This window comes from Hippoglossus hippoglossus, chromosome 4 (genome assembly GCF_009819705.1).
Source record: "Hippoglossus hippoglossus isolate fHipHip1 chromosome 4, fHipHip1.pri, whole genome shotgun sequence".
NCBI classification, from domain to species: Eukaryota; Metazoa; Chordata; class Actinopteri; order Pleuronectiformes; family Pleuronectidae; genus Hippoglossus; species Hippoglossus hippoglossus.
Window position 1 is genome coordinate 19,271,351 of NC_047154.1, and position 16,859 is coordinate 19,288,209.

The following is a 16,859-nucleotide window of genomic DNA, read 5'->3' on the forward strand; positions in this document are numbered from 1 at the left end:
AATTGAGACGACGATACCATAAAACACAAAGTGTGAAATAGAAGGCAAGTCAATTTTATTTATAAAGCCCCTTACAGAGGTAGATTCAAGGAGTTTTACAGGAACATTAAAAAACAACACAGAGACAAGATGAAAAGAAAAGGATTTAAAATCTGAAAGTTGATTTACAACAATTTTCAAGCAAAATAAAAGATTAAACAGTAGAAAAGAGGTAAAAGAAATTAAATGGATAATTCTGTGTTAAATTTCCAAGTGGAAAAGGACAATGATACAAATAAAATAGATAGAACTGTGTAGAATGATAGAATAAAAACAGAATGGAATATTATTATGGTATGGCCTTGTAAAAGAGCTTAGTTAAGGGCACAAAAACTCACTAATCCCTCACACGTCTGAGAAGGAGATGAACAGCAGAGAAACCAGGAAGATGATGATGACGATCAAAACTATAAATGGGAATCTCATATTGGTTTTAGGAGTAAATTCACCAGAATCACTTGAATTTTTCCTCTGGGAGATGTGAAATGAAGCAAGGCCAAAAAAAGCCAAAAATGGCCTGAGGGGCCAAACCAACCCTCCCTAAAAAGAAACACATGATAGCAAATCACATCATTCCAATCTTCAAACAATTCTTATTTTATCAAAAATTATAAGCAGAGGTCAGACTGTGCGTACATATAACCTCCACCTCCATCCAGGCGCATCATACACACACATTTAGACGTTCCAGTCTTCAACCAAACCTCTAAAGTGATGAGTCTTTTTCCAGAAAACTAGTGTCATGGGGCCTCGTTTGGGGTTTTCTGACAGTGATGTTGTTGCAGTCTCATGCACATCGCCCATAGCATTTGAGGAGCCTCTCAAAAAATTATCATTGCAGTGGACTAACATAATCAGTCGCCCCCTCTCAGCTCAGAGCCGCGGGCAAGTGCCTGTTTGGTGCACAAATGAACGCTGCTGCCTGTGGATCATTTGTACAAACTGTTGTGACACCGATGTGCTCAGATATTTCAGTCTGGACCAAGAGATCAACACTCGAGACACAACCTTAGTGTGACTAAAATGACCCGAAACGTGTGTTGATCTGGTAAATCTCGGTCACGTGGTTTTATTTGATGTAAACCTTCAGTATCTTAACACTCCGAGCACTAGTTACTCCTTCTGAGGAGTACACATATACCCCAAATCCATCTGGGGAACAGATGCTGGTACTGTTGATGTTTTTCTGTGTTTTCATCCACAGAAATTAATCCACGCTGACAATGGAACAATTTACTATATCTGGAAGTTCACCAGCCAATACTTAATTTCCTAATATATCAGAGGAGGCAGAGTGTTACACATGATAACATAACATGTTTGCTACTGCAGTGAGATTGTAAACTGTTCTTGAAGATAATTTAAACTTTACATCTGATGTATGATTTATGTTTCAGGGATTTATAGCGATACTTTTGTTCAGAGTTCAGAGGCAAGTTCAGGGATATGTGACTCATTCTGGCACTTTCACCTGTGGTCTGTATATATACGCTGCGGCATGGTTGGTGATAATTTAATCCAGCACAAACAAAAACAAGTTGATTGATTATGAATTACAGTTTCTCCATAATTGTTTACACACAAATATTTGTATATTTACTATATATTTGTTTTAGGCTTGGAATTAATTAATTCACTTAGAAATCAGAGCTTCTGTAAAAAACGCCACAGATGAGCTCTTATTTTGAAGGGAAACGTTAAGGTTACCAACATCAGTAGAAAAGAAAATTCTATGTTCTTAGTTTGATGCAGAGACTTTATATAAAGATGGATGATATGACAGCTCCCAAAAGTGAAGCCCAAGCATCTTCATTGCCACCTGGTGTCGGGCTGCAGTATTTGTCCTAAATCCCCCCTCTGCCATGTCAGTGGATGGGACAGAGACCAAATTAAAAATCTAAGTACATATTTTATACATTTTCAAAGTTGGTTTCTGTCATTTTAGGTAATTTTTTTAATCACGTGTTTGTTCAAGTGTTTATTTTACTGGTGAGGGTTAGGGTTAGGGTTATAAAATGCGTGAGATGGCAGCGTTCATATCTGGGATATTCTGTCTTTATATCTGGACAGTGGGAGGAAGTGGAGTTGCGTTGTCCATGTTTATATACAGTCAATGGTTTGACATGATTTAGTATGATTGTTGGTACCATACAGGCTAATGTACACCAGTCTGTACAGTTCTCACAGAATGATACCAAAAACATCCAGGGACAGAAGCTCTGTGGACAGAAACACATTGATGAGGGAGGCCAGACTGATTGGGACTGACAGAAATGCTGCGGTGACTCAGATAACCACTGTTTACTACTGCGGTGACCAGAAACCTTGTCTCAGGATCCGCAACCATCTGAGCCTTGGGGTGCAGCAGCAGAAGACCACATCAGGTTCCACTTCCATCAGCCAGGAACAGAAACCCGAGGCTGCAATGGACACAGACTCAGCAACACTGGACAGTTGAAAACTGGAAATACTGAACCTGGACAGATGAGCAACTTTTTCCTGCATGAGTCATGCAAATGTTAAGGTAATAATTCAGTGTCAACAACATGAATCCCTGGACCCAACCTGCCTTGTGTCAACAGTCCAGCCTAGTGGTGTAATGTTGTGAGGCAACGTTTGCTTGGCACACTTTATACCAATAAATCACCATTTCTATGATCTTCCAATGAATCCCGACGACAAGATAATGTACCGTGACGAAAAGCAAAGAATCCACCAGTTCAAGTTCAGTGTTCAGTGACCTTCAGAGGCCTCCTCTGTCACCAGAGCTGAATCCAGTGGAACACCTTTGGGATGTGGTGGAACAGGAGCTTGACAGCATAAATGTGCAGTTGACAAATTGGCAGAAATTATGTGATGCAGTCATTTCAACCTGAAACAGAAACTCACAGGAAGTTTTCCAACATCTTGTGGATTCAATGCCTCAAAGAATTTGAGCAGTTTTGAGAGCAAAGAGAGGTCCTACCTGGTTTTACACTGTAACATCTGACAAGCTGATCTTACATGAAAACAAAATCTAGGAAACTAAAGTTCAGTAAATGTAATTGTTAGTCTTAATGTTATGTTTACTTTATATTTACTTACTATGTACTACATTTTGTCAAGTTATTCCAACTTGACAAAAAGGCAAGTGACATTGACACACTGATCTAATGTTCGCAGAGGTATCACCTTTTACACTATGGCGTTTCCTATTAAAACGTACATTGTTATGATGGTTTCCTGAACCGGTACACTCCCTATATAAGGCTTTGTGTATGGTTGAAAAAACCCAGGAGTTTGGCGTTCAGCCACGTTCTTAACAGCTACCTTGCTCTGCTTAGGTGTTCTTAACATGAGTAAAAGCCATGTAGGTGTTTGTACATGTCATCAGAAGGCCAGCGCAGCCAGTAATATAAACATTTTCCTTTTAAATTATATGCAGTGTCACTTATAACAATAAGTGCACACAGGTGTCTAAATGGAATTAGCTCCAGGACAAAGTGTAATTAATGTGAGCAAATTCACAGACAGCACACACAGGTAAAGAGAACAGTATCAGCACAGCCTTCGCTAACAACTAACATTTAAACTCCAACAAACTTATCATCCAAACTTTGACTTTGCAGAAACTAACAGGACCAGTCCGGTGTTTAGCTTGATTACAGAATATTTTTTAGTTTATCCAATGAGGTTCTGAATCTGTTTCATCTGCTCCAGAGGTCACTCAGTTTCCACGGTGCACAGCAGAACATGTAATCCTTCAGTTTAAGTTTAAATGTGAAACACGCAACGACAGCAGATCTGCTGTCCCACATTATGTGGAATGTGGGAAACACTGAGCCACATTAGTTAGAGTCATCTGAATGAGACTCACTCAGTATGTGATGAAGTCTAAACTCGTTTGGTTGGAAACTAATGTTTGTACATGAACTGTAGCTGATCACCGTCACATCACATGACAGTCAACCTTAGTGAGATAATTCAACGCAACATGAGAAAGGAATCGTCTAAAAGTCAAGAAATGTGAACAAAACATGTGGAATAAAACTGCATTGTACTCACAGGTTTATAAAACAAATGAGGTCCCAGGTAAAAGCTTCTCAAAGGACTCAGCTGTGTTTCAAGGCAGGAGAATGAAATGAAAGATGGTTTCGGCTCATATATTCTCTCTGGAGACAGGTCTGGTTTTGTGATTGTGGACTTTGGTGCATGGGCCAGTTTAGGCTGAGAATGGGCTCCAGTCAGTAGCACTCAGGTTAAGGTTGGACCAGTGTCAGTGATTATACTGATGATTCATCACAGACCTGGTGTGAATTCAGCCAATTTAACATTAGATGTAGCATCATTCGATAAAAACTAGCAGATATTTTATAAGCTGAGACGGCACTTGAACTTTTTTGATCTTACTAGTTTTATACCATTGATCGGTTGGTTGGATGGTTGGTTGGATGGTTGGTTGGTTGGTTTTTCAATTAGTTGGTTGTTGTTTTTTTTTAAATTATTTGTTGGTTGGTTTGATGGTTGGTTGGTTGGTTAATTGGTTGGTTTGATTGTTGGTTGGTTGATTGGTTGATTTGTTGGTTTTGTAAATTGGGAACAACCAATTGCATTTTGGTGCAAATGCAGATTTGGGGGCAGATCCTCTAACTTTATTTTTCACTTTCTTTCACTATGTTTTATAACAAATAAACCGTTCAGGTTGTCAGACGACTTCCATTTGGAACGGGTTTAGCTTGAGCTCATTGGCAGTAAAGAACCATAGACTAATGATCCATCTGCGTCCAACACACATAAATCCCAGAGGGCGTTTGATGGATACTCCGAGTGCTCAGAGCTACTGTGTGTGTGTGTGTGTGTGTGTGTGTGTGTGTTTGTGTGTGTGTGTGTGTGTGTGTGTGTGTGTGTGTGTGTGTGTGTGTGTGTGTGTGTGTGTGTGTGTGTGTGTGTGTGTGTGTGTGTGTGTGTGTGTGTGTGTGTGTGTGTGTGTGTGTGTGTGTGTGTGTGTGTGTGTGTGTGTGTGTGTGGAGGGATATAGAGCATATCTCCTTCACTGTCACTGTTGGGAAATGATACTTTATCTTGTGATCCCACAGTTGTTGTTCTTATTAAAAAGGAAACTTGAACCCCCCTCTGTGTTGTGATGACTGTAACATACGTGACCTTTTCCTGCCCTTGGTGTTTTCTGCAGATTCCCTGGTGAAGTGGATTAAATCTGGTATTTCATGTCCTCAGGTTACTTGTGTCTCTTCCATTCTGCCAAATCTGCTGTTCTGGCCTACATATTGAGGGTTTGCATATTATTTTGACTTGAAAAGAATCCCTCTCATTTAGGGGAGATTTTGGGAAAGCCGTGCTTAATCTGACATAAAACCCTTCCTGCTTCTGAGGGTTTTCAACAAATTAGCTTTGCTTCCTGAGAAAATGTTTCTGCATGCAGAAAGCCTCTTTGCTAACGTAAATATTGTGTCACAAGTGGTCGGGTTCAAAATATTTATTTGAGAAAGTGCGTCGCCTGCATTCTAGACCCTTATACCGGGGGGGAGCAGAGGGGCAGTGGAGGGTGGGGGGGTCAGCCAGTTAGAAAGAGAAAGCATCATGGCTGAAAGTCTCTCTGTAACTTCACAAACTGCTATCAACTTTCTGTATTTCTGAGGATGTATGAAAAGAAAAGTGTTGGAAAATTATTCAAGTAAAACTACATATACATTTAATTTCAATATATATATATATATATATATATATATATATATTTATCTGATTTATATCTGACAGCAACAATGTGCATTATCCAGAGCTGGATTACAAACTGGACAAACCAAACTTTGTGGTGATTTTATTAAAAATGTTGAAATATGCATCACCAAACAACTAAATAAACTGAAATTATAAGATTTTGAACAAAGGTCCAGTGTACATGTTTTTATTTTATTTTATGGCTCTGTTATGTAGAGCTGACCTGTGTCTTATTGCTGTAGATACATGGTGCATATACCTCGTTACTGAAACACAGCAAACATACTGGGTCAGGGTATTATTCCAGGAAGTTATTACTGGTTGTGGTTGGTTTGTAAGGAAAATATAATAACGCTGCTGTAAGTAGTTTGTTCTGCAGCTGGTGAAGACAAACAAACTCAATGCACAGAGACAGGGGGGGTGGGGGGTGGGGGGGGGGGGGGTCACAAGTAGCCCACAGCTCAATTTCAGCCCAGTTCCTGCCAAAGGCTTGATCTGCTCCTGATCTTATGTAAACGGAAACATGTAATTATAGCTCTCAGATTTAAAGTATAAGTGTTCAAATTCTTAATGCAAAGATGTTAAAGGATGAAGTTTAACCGAATAAACACTTTACTGATATCTCACAACAGTACTTTCGTGAGGCGGCTTTTCTATTAAAAATTCAACATTCAGATCTTCATTGATCATTGTCATGTACAACAGGGAAGTGATGAAGGAGGAGGTTAAAAATTATGAATATTTTTATCCATTGGAATGTGTTTTATAGATATTTTATTCTCAGGGAAGCCCCTTAAAGTAAGAGACCAGAGATAAAGATCTCTATCTATCTATCTATCTATCTATCTATCTATCTATCTATCTATCTATCTATCTATCTATCTTACACATACTTTAAATCAATCAATCAATCAGACTTCGTTTATAAGGCATTTTTATACAAAAACTTTAATACTGAATATAAGCAACTAGAATGTTACTAAATAGATAGAGTTCATATCTCTGCCACAGTCCAACATTCTCCTTATTAAACCACATTTAAATTCACTCGATCCAGATTTGTATTCACTAAATATTAAATCCATTAAACATTAAACTTGAATCCATTAACCTTTCTCTGAGAAGTCAATGAATATTTTGGAAAACTAACTAAAAAAGCATTCCTGGGTCTGCCGCCTGATCCAGATAACCGCTTCACAGAATTTCATCGGTTCAGTTGTTTTTACATAATCCTGACAACGAAACAAACACAGACGAAGACATTCTTAGCAGAGGTACCAATAAAAACAGCACCTCCGCCCACAGAGCAGAACAATATTAACAGGAACTAAAGGAAACACTATCGTTTATCTCATAAATTAAAAAAATGATGGTATTACGTTCACCAAACTGAACTCTGTGGACTCAAAGGCCGAAACAACAGAGGTTATAAATGCCAGAAATTAAGGACATGAACTGTTAAATATTTTGTAAGGACACATCTAATCACTTTGCCCGGTCACATAAACACCAAACAAAGTTAACACAAACTTTATTGCCCTGCAGTGTGAGCAGAATTCCTTTTTTTTCTCACTGGCTCATTAAAGTGACTCATTAACTTGACTTATGTGCCGTCAGTTGTGAACATCCCCAAATCTTGCACATGACGTTCAGTTTAGTCTTTACTGGGAGACGCTCCTTGGCGTGTGAGCTGTGTAATGTCGTCTGTGACTCTGAGAAAATAACCCTGATGATGTCACAGTGATGTCCAGGGTTATCTCGCTCGGCTCCAGACGTGGACCCTGTCCAAAATCACAGCCTGCTTTGCTATGACTTATACATTTACAGTTCATACTTTTATTTGAGTGTCCACATGTCCACAATGTCAATGTACTGCTGTTGAGTAAGTACTTACTGTATATTACACTTAGAGTCTTCATCTGCATCACAAGGTGGAAGTATGACGTAGGACAGCAGAGGACAGACGGTGATGTATTTAAATAGCCTTTGTGGTGATATAGGATCCAGTGTTTTTGGAGGTTTAGGGTTAGTTAGTGTTTTGCTAATTGTTGGTATCTTTCAAGCTAAATTAGCTACAGTAGCTAAGTTAGCTAAGCTAGCTGAGTCATATTGATTAGGACAGAGATTTATCTAACATTAGCGACACTTTTGTTACCTATTACTGTTACTTTTCTGACGTTTGAGAGAGCGATACATAAAATACGTAAAGAATTCTGGCACTTCGACCTGTAGCCATCGACCTTGTTCGTCTTCAGAGTCGAATTCTAGCTCGATCAACAGAAAACTTGCAGAGGTTTCGTGTTTGATGAGCATTCAATTCCTCCCACTGTCCAGTGATGAATCTAAAATATCTCGGATAATAATCCCGCCATCTTGTGCATTTGAGTCAGTCTCAGCTGTCAATCAAGACGTTTCAATGTTTATAGCGTCAAATAACTAATTAAAACCAAACTTAATGAAAACACGAACACTTGAACAAACATCAGTGTGATAAGATCAACCTAAAATGACAGAAACCATCTTCAACTTCATCTTCAACCATCCGTTTTTCAGGGTTCAATCGGTGCCAGGAGAGGATCTTTAAACAATAATTATTTTTGCCTTTACACTTTTATGGCTTCTCGCAACCTCAATCCTTTCTGCTGAGATTTTCAGCAAACTTGATTTTATTTCTGAAGAGACACGCATTTAGTTTTGCTGTTATTTTAAGAAAATACCACCCAAAGTCCCTCGGAGAAACGCATGACCTCATTCTCATCCCCCCAAGAGGGAAAAGCACCACGCACTGACTCCCCCTCCAATTAGAGCCTCTCCAGACCTCTACATGAGTTCCCATGTACTTGAGCCTCCCAGCGGATGTTAATATATCACCAGTGAGTCTGAGGCCTGACCTTTGACTCTGAGAAGTTTCGGCTGTGAGTCGAGCCAAGCAGCCAGGTCAGAGCAGAGACACTCTCCCAGCAGGTGAGCTGGATCAAACATCTTCTCTTCTGTACCTTCATCTCAGAACTTGATGTTCTTGCAGTTGTTTTTCATTATGTGATATTCTGTGATTTTCTCTAAATCAGCTCTGCTAACTTTACGTCAAGATGCTGAACTGACTAAGCATCCTCTTTTGCAGCAGACAACTGTGGCAACCGCGTTTTCACAGGGCTCCTGAGTCCCCCCCCCCCCCCCCCCCCCTCCAGCCTTTAATTTCCAAACAGACCTCGTCATGATGGAGACGGAGCAAACGGCTGGAAGTTCTCCTGCTCCGGGCCAGACTGCTGTCAGAACCTGGCTCTCCTCCAGCACAAGAGGTACACGACGTTAGCTGCTGTTGACTGTCAGGGTTTGTTCTCAGGAAGAAAGAAAAGAACACAGAGATGTGTCCTCTGTGACCGATCGAGGCTTTGATCAGTGACCTGAGTGAAACATTTTCAAAACCTGCTGAATGTGCAGTTTCTTACATTTTCTTTGGACATGGATGGGCAGCTGCTTCAAATCCTTCACTCCCTTCAATTCTATTTGTTACAACATAATTGTGATAATTTTACCTCATCGAAATCACTTTTATTCTGTATAAGTGCTGCTTTCATATTGTTAAAACTGACAAATGCACATCTTCTCTATCTGGGATTTTAAATCCACCCAGAACAGCTATTTATGAACTTAATTAATTTGTACAAAATAATGTATAAGAGCCACGTAAAGGGGGAACAAATCTGAGATTTCGAGAATAAAGTCGTAATTTAATGATTTTATCATTCTCGTAACATTACAGCTTTATTATGGAACTTTAGACTTTTTCTTCTTCAGTGTTGCCCGTCATACATTTTTTACGTCTGACTGAACTGTGGCTCTCTTCTCTCTCTCTTCTCATACCATGTACAAATACTTTGATCGAGTTGAAACACTTTCAGCATGTGCAGCGTCTTTTCTTCCAATCATCACATCTTTCGTGAACCTATTGTTTTTTAATTTTGACCCTCCTTTATGGTAGGTCAGTACCAAATCGGAGGCATCTCTTTATATCTATTAGATGAATATATTGTGACCTTCCATCACTCAGTGGATTCCCTCTGTGATCAAGCAGCCTGTAGGGTGTATAACTTTGAGCGTTTCTATAAACACTGCCGGTAAAATGCACTTTGTCCCCTGGTCAGTTCTGGAACAGCCAGTTTGTTAGTATCTGATGGGAAATGGCAGCATTCTCAGGTGTAGACTGTTTGTTTTGTTCTTCCTTGTTCCTCTAACTTGCTTCACCGGAGGTTGTCGAGGTGTTCCAGCTGTTTGAGAAGCATTTTGTCGACGCCACTTGTTGAAGTATTCAGTAGTTTTTTACTGGAAATCCTTGAACACGTTCCCAACCTTGAGAAGCTTTGATGTGTGGTGGATAAATGTCAGTTTATGTGATGCGAATTACAGCTCATGTTTCTTTAAAACACCTTCTCCTCTGGTATTTACAATTACAATAACAGCTGTTGAAGATGGATCCTCAGCTCTGAGCTCGAAACATGTGAATCTCTGACTTTCGTAATGCTTCTTACGCACTTCCCAGATGTGTTAACCATCATAGGAAATTATGGTTTTATGAAAATGTGACCTCTTTGGGTGAAGCTATTTTCCAATTCAGTGTCTATAAAAACAACAGAACTCCTGCAGTCGTCATATTTACCGGAGCAATGATTGCAGAAGGTAATAAAGCGTCCGAGAATCTCACTTCAGCTGCTTTTTCAGTTTAGAGTTGCTGTGTTTATATATAGCGAACACCTCAATAGACCTGACATCACACGATGCTTTAGAGAAAATGCAGCAGACATAATGAAGAGTGGAAAACTGACAAAACAATGCACTGTGGGAGTTTTTTTTAAGCTTGTGAGACATGATATGCTTTCCTAAGGCCACAGTTTGACTTGTATCATGTGTCCTTTGGGCTTTTATTACAGTTTATTTTGCCAGCTCAGACTTCTCCGCAGCTTCTCCCTACAGGAAGGAGATTTGTCGTCAGTTATCTGTCACATGAGGTGGCTGAAGTCGAACATCGTCAGCAAAATATTTATAACCCATAGAATCTGCACACCTAACAGAGCAGTAACGGAGGAGGACAATAAAGCATTTGTTTACGCCCAAGTGAAAATATAACACTTTCCCCCAGTAGAATTATACTGTTACGATCATTACCTTATTGTCCCTGACACAGCATTATCGTGCTGCTTATTTTGGCTTAACATTAAAAAACGAGTCATTAAACTGTTACACAACACATGTGAAACTACTAAAGAGCCGACCTTTGTCACAGAAACACTTACCAACATTTATCATAACCACTAAATTACCTGTTTTCACAGGAATTGAGATGAAACATTGACTAAGGAGCAGACAAATGCTCACTCAGCAATTTGAACTCACACTGACACACACACACACACACACACAGACACACACACACAGAAAACACATAAAGACGCACATACTTGTCCTCTTTCTCCATTTACAAACACTAATTCACACAAACACAGACATGCAGAGACACAAACACTGAGGCACTGCAGTAATACATAACTGCAAACACACTAAATTCACAAATACACATTAACTTTAATTAAATTATGAACCACAAACACTATAATCACAAATATACACGGACACACATTCCTTTGCTCTAACACAGATTTATCCTCATATTTCACCTCATGTTTCCCAGCCGCCGCCAGGTCATCTGGTGACTCTGCCTCCCGTTTCCATGGAGACGGGGTTCGCTACAAAGCAAAGGTCATCGGCGTGGACCCGGTACCCGACTCCCAGGGGGAGAAGATGTGCTGGGACTCCATGATGAAACTCAAGGTAGCCTGTCCTCCTCGGCCAAGATAAACTCACCTCTGTGTCATCGTGACTAACGATGGTTAATTATCTATAAGACGATCTTTTCGTCATCTATTTAATAAAGTTATTCTCTCAGAGAGAAAATTTGGAATAAACACCAGACTTATTTTATCATTTGACGAGTGAGATTAAAATCTGTCATCAGTCGTTGTTATAACAAGGAGTGACTGACAGGACAGTTTTCTCAGAACTGACTCTTACCACCCTGCCAACACTGCTCCAAACTGAAATATGTCATCTGACATTTATGGTGAATGTCATTTTTGGCTGATTCTGGGGGTAAAAGTCCCATCAATATTTCTCATAGACAATGTAGATGACTCACAGTTTTTCACCGTTTCTACCGTTTGGATTCAGGTTCAATCAAACCGTTAAACTAAATCTTTTAAATCAAAACCTTTAATGAAAACTTCACTTCAATTCCCAGGGTACATTTCATTGACACAAGTTAATGATTGTTATATTATTCAATGGAGCTGTTTCAAGTAATGTTTGGGGATAATGGTGAAACAGCTCTACTGGATCATACCTGCAAAACTGAAAAGTGCGTGTGTGTGTTTGTGTGTGCGTTTGTGTGTGTGTGTGTGCGTGTTTGTGTATGTGTATGTGTGTGTGTTTCAGGGCTTCGATGCAGCTGCAAGGAAACAGGGGAAACACAAGCAGAGAGTTTGGCTGAAAGTCTTCTCCAGCGGCCTGAAAATCCTGGATGAGAGGAGCGGGGTGCGTCACATCAACTCATTCCTCGCTCTGACCCAGAACCCTGCACTTCACTGAAATCGTTTTCAACTTGGATCAGCAACGTCCAGCAACTTCTCTTTCTCCAGATTAATATGAACAGACACCATGTTTACACACAGATTTTAATCTTAATCCTGGTTGAATTTTATAGAAACGTAAAGAAAACTCTTGTTTCCATTTTAAGAGACATCTACAATGAAACCTTCATATCCACTGATTTGCCTCCAACTCTAAACGAAGCCACAATGTCTTTGTAATTAAAGACAAACATGCTGATGATCTCCTGCTCTACATCTCTGGTCCACTGGGTTAACAACTATACATTTTCAATATACTTGACCACTTTGGAGAAATTTGAGGCTGCCATTAGTGCTGCATGGTGGTTTTGTGGTTAAATATGTTGTGACAGGACTAAAAGCTCTGATTCTCTTCATCTGCTTGTTTCAGGCTGTACTTCATGACCACGAGAGGAGCCGGATCAGCTCTTTGACAAAAGACAAGTCAGACCCCAGAGCTCTGGCCTACGTCTTCCAACACCAAGACACCTACAGCCTCTTCTACATCAAGATGGCTAACCTGGTAACAACACACTGTGATATGAGTGTTTGGAGGACTAGTACATGCAAAACATTTCTGAAAATAAGATGCACTCATTTGAATTTTCAGCTGCTGTTAATTTGCTCTTTATCGTCACAGTGAAAGTTTTTTTAATTGTTGACCCGGCATCTCTTTTCTGACGCAATTTTACCGCCCTGCATGAATGTGTTTGTAACACAGTGTTGTGTTTCATCTGGTTCATCAGGCAGAGCCCGTCATGGCCGACATCAAAGAGGTTTGTCAGTGTGAGGACCAAGAGACGCCACAGGAACCTGCAGAGACACCGACACAAGTCCGGGTTTAATTTGTCTTTTCTGTGTGTGTGTATGTGTGTGTGTGTGTGTGTCTCTACACTGCATTTTTGAATTTTGTTCCTTTTTGATTTCCAGACGATCTCCTTACTGGTTCTAAATGACAGTTCATCCTCTCCAGCTGAGGTACATCCAACTACAAAGAAAGTTCAGATTCAAATTTGGAAAAAATAAGAGTAATTTGCAGAAGAAAACTATGCAGTGTTTAAATATAGCCACTGTTATTTTCAGGCACCAGCTTTTGAGGGTGTGTTCAGTCCACGACCGGAGTCTTCACCGGGACAATCCCAGCAGGTAAACCACGACTCAACGTTTAGCGTTCAGTTCCCTGCTGTACACACAACAACTGGAACCTAAACATACAGATCTGATGTTTTAATTTCAAATAATGATGGATACATTTGTCCCAGAGAGAAGAAACTAAGTGCAAAAATACATGATTGATTATTTTCTAAGGCTATGATTTTTAAGGCCAATCAGACACAGGAGGATTATCATTAGTATCATTAAAAATAGGCGTATTAGCTTGACACCCTCTGAAGATAATGAACAAAGCAAATCAATGAGAAAATTTGAGGAGTTTACGCAGATTTTCAACGTAATATATAAACGGTAAAGCAGTCGGAAAACACTGTTCCCCGCTGCTGGTCAATGAAAGCTACAAACGAACGTGTTTTCTGTTTTTGTGTCAGCAGGTCTCTCCCAGAAATGAGCTGATGGAAGTTTTCTCCATCCAGATGGAGGAGCCGATGTCACCCACTGACAGCAGCTGTACCAGTCAGCCTGGTTAGTGGAAAGAAGCTCTTTTAAACTGTTGTCCTCTCAGAGAGAGTTTCCTCAGGCTGTGCCAGGCTGCATTTAAATTGTAGAGCTATCTGAAGGCAGTTCTCAGCCTGGGTAGAAGGGCGACCTCTGAGGCCAACTCAGGGCAGAATTATCTGGCTTAGTATTTGACTTTTCCTCTATATTTTGCCCAATATTTCAAATTCAAAGCATATTTGTTGTTTATTTGTTTCTTTACATCGTCATATCAAAGATATTTATTAACGGCCGACAAAGTTAACCACACACAAGATAAAAACATTAGCTTTTGTAAATATTATGACTGAAAACATCATCGCTTCACTCATGTTTATACAACCGTACGGTGTTAAAACTGTGGCTACATAAATAACATGACTGAATGGATGAGTCTGCACATAGAACCCTCATTTATTTATCTTTACTTTAAAAAATATATAAACTAACAACTTACATCCTATTTAAAATAAAACATTTTATCCTCAAGTTTCATTAAAGTTATACATAATCATTAGGTCAAAGTACGTTCTGCTGGATATTCAATAAGGTAAAGAATTCCACATTGCGTTGGATCATTTGATTAACATACAAGTGATAGTTATTCCCAACAGCTGTCGAGCTACAGCTCCTCAACTGACCTCTGACCTTTGACCTGCAGATCCAAGATAAAAGAGAGTTTTCCATAAATGTATTTTTTCCCATGGTCACTCTGTACAAGTCATTTAATTTTTGATATATGGACCAGGTCATGATACTGTGTTTCCCATGGTTCTCCTGATATTGAGCGGAGTTAGACACATATATTTAAAACCCTGTAGAGAAAGACAGAGGAATGTGGAGTGTGTTTTGTTAATCAGTGATGGAATAAATAGTCTAAAGAAATGTTACTGCTCGGTTTCAATTATATCCACCATGTGGAATCACAGCTGAGCATCTTTCAATTAAAATGTAATTTGTTTCTAAACTTTATTTTGGAATTTACTTAATAAATAAATTGCATGAATTTTGTTGGAAAAGTTAATTTATTGATTATTCTGTTCAACTTTAATTTATCAGATGTAAGTCATTAAAATGTCATTAAATAGAATAAACTTCAAATAGCTTTTTTTGTTCTTCTTTTTTACCGATTTACAGACGAAAACCAAAGCTATTTGATTGACAGTGAAATAAAGCAGGAAACAAACTAAGAGCTTGGCATAAAAATTGGAAACAGAGAGAGCTAACATTAAACCAGAGCAGAACTCAGATTTAAAGACTTCTCTGTCTCCATAGATTCTCCTCAGCCAACACTCTCCACCTGTCAGATCCTCTCCATGTTCCCCACTCAGCCACCAGGGGGCTCTCCATACTCCTCTCCACCATACTCTCCCACTGCCGTGCCCTGGGGCCAGAACGTTTTCCCAGGAAACCAGTGGGCAGGACCAGCTATGGCGCCCTGGCCAACCATGCCTGGCAACATGGCTGCATGGCCGCCAGCAGCCATCACAGCGCCCCCTGCAGGCAGCCCTCACGGCATGCTGACCTCTCAGCCAGGGGTCATGTGGGGAGGCAGTACACCTGCTTCACCCACCACTGCCAACGGTTACGCTTCACCTGTAAACTCCATCAATGTCCCAACTGGAGCTACAGGATCAATGCAGTCAGTGTCCCCTGGTTTGGACCAAAATCTGCTCCTGTGAGGAAACTTCACATCAATGCTTCAGTCACGAAGCAACTGATATGCTCTCGTCCAGTGTCTCTAAATAAATTATATTATAGTAGTAAATGTATGGCTACTGGAAGATACAGAAGAGGACATTAAAACAGGAGACTTTTCATTATTATTATTATTATTATTATTATTATTATTATTATTATTATTATTATTATTATTATTATTATTATTATTATCTAAGGTATTGGAGTTAGTAGTATTTACACAAAATGTCTGCTCCTTAAGAACCACAAAGATATTTTGTGGTTCTAAATATCTTTACGTGTCTTTATTTGTGTTATGTTGAATTTTCTATATAAAATTCACTGCAAACATCTGTTTTGATATTAAACATTTATTCAGTGTTCCTCACATTCAGTACTGTGGGTTTTAGACGGATCAGTTTCCTTGTCCAGATCAAGGGTCTATTTTAGATTTGCGATATTGGGCAATATGATCAAAATGGACTTGACTTGATCTGAATAAAATATGTAAAGTACAACTCACTTCACCTCACTTTTACTTTATTTTACAGACTTTGTCTTGTGTTTTCTTACGAAATGATTTACTTTCTCTTTGCTTTCTTTTTGTGTTATCCATTACTCTCTACTCACAAATACAGATCCTATCACACAAAGAGGGAAATTAATAAAAGCAAACTTTGTCACTGAAACTTAAATACTTTCACTTCTTGGCCAAAAAAGTTCAAACACATAATAAAAGCAGCAACTTTTCATGTTTCATGTTGAGGATTCAGGTAACCGGGATTCAAATCTAAAGAAACATGAGATCAGAGGAAGTTAAAAAGCTCAGTAGAATACTGTGACTCCAAAAGTCACTCACAGGTCATCAGCCCAATAAAAGAACTCAGAAACATACAGTCAATCAAGATGCAACCAATTACAGACACTCATAAATATCAGTCCCATTCACTCGCTGGATTTTTCTCCCTCAAGGTCAATTAAATATTCTCTAGGAAATCAGTTAAACTTAAAAATTATTCAAGAAAATGAAAAAAAGGCCTGGGTTTGCTCCCTGATCTGGATCTGCACCAATTATATACATATTCATAATTAACATAGTATAATGTATATATTAAA

General features: G+C 39.2%; 1 protein-coding gene across 1 annotated transcript; it reads left to right on the forward strand.

Moving 5' to 3' along the window:
- Positions 1-8,724: 8,724 nt before the first annotated feature.
- Positions 8,725-15,901, forward strand: LOC117760448 (disabled homolog 1-like). The gene is made up of 9 exons (XM_034583480.1): positions 8,725-9,053; positions 11,441-11,580; positions 12,241-12,339; positions 12,805-12,936; positions 13,160-13,253; positions 13,348-13,391; positions 13,497-13,559; positions 13,958-14,051; positions 15,339-15,901. The coding sequence occupies exons 1-9, from the start codon at positions 8,969-8,971 to the stop codon at positions 15,743-15,745; spliced, it is 1,158 nt and encodes a 385-aa protein (XP_034439371.1). The 5' UTR covers positions 8,725-8,968; the 3' UTR covers positions 15,746-15,901.
- Positions 15,902-16,859: the final 958 nt, after the last annotated feature.

Coding starts and splice junctions, on each gene's coding strand:
- LOC117760448 (XM_034583480.1), top strand. CDS start 8,969: ATGATGGAGACGGAGCAAACGGCTGGAAGTTCTCCTGCTCCGGGCCAG. Junction 13,254..13,347: donor GACACCGACACAAGTCCGGG/TTTAATTTGTCT, acceptor ATTTCCAGACGA/TCTCCTTACTGGTTCTAAAT. Junction 13,392..13,496: donor GTTCATCCTCTCCAGCTGAG/GTACATCCAACT, acceptor TGTTATTTTCAG/GCACCAGCTTTTGAGGGTGT.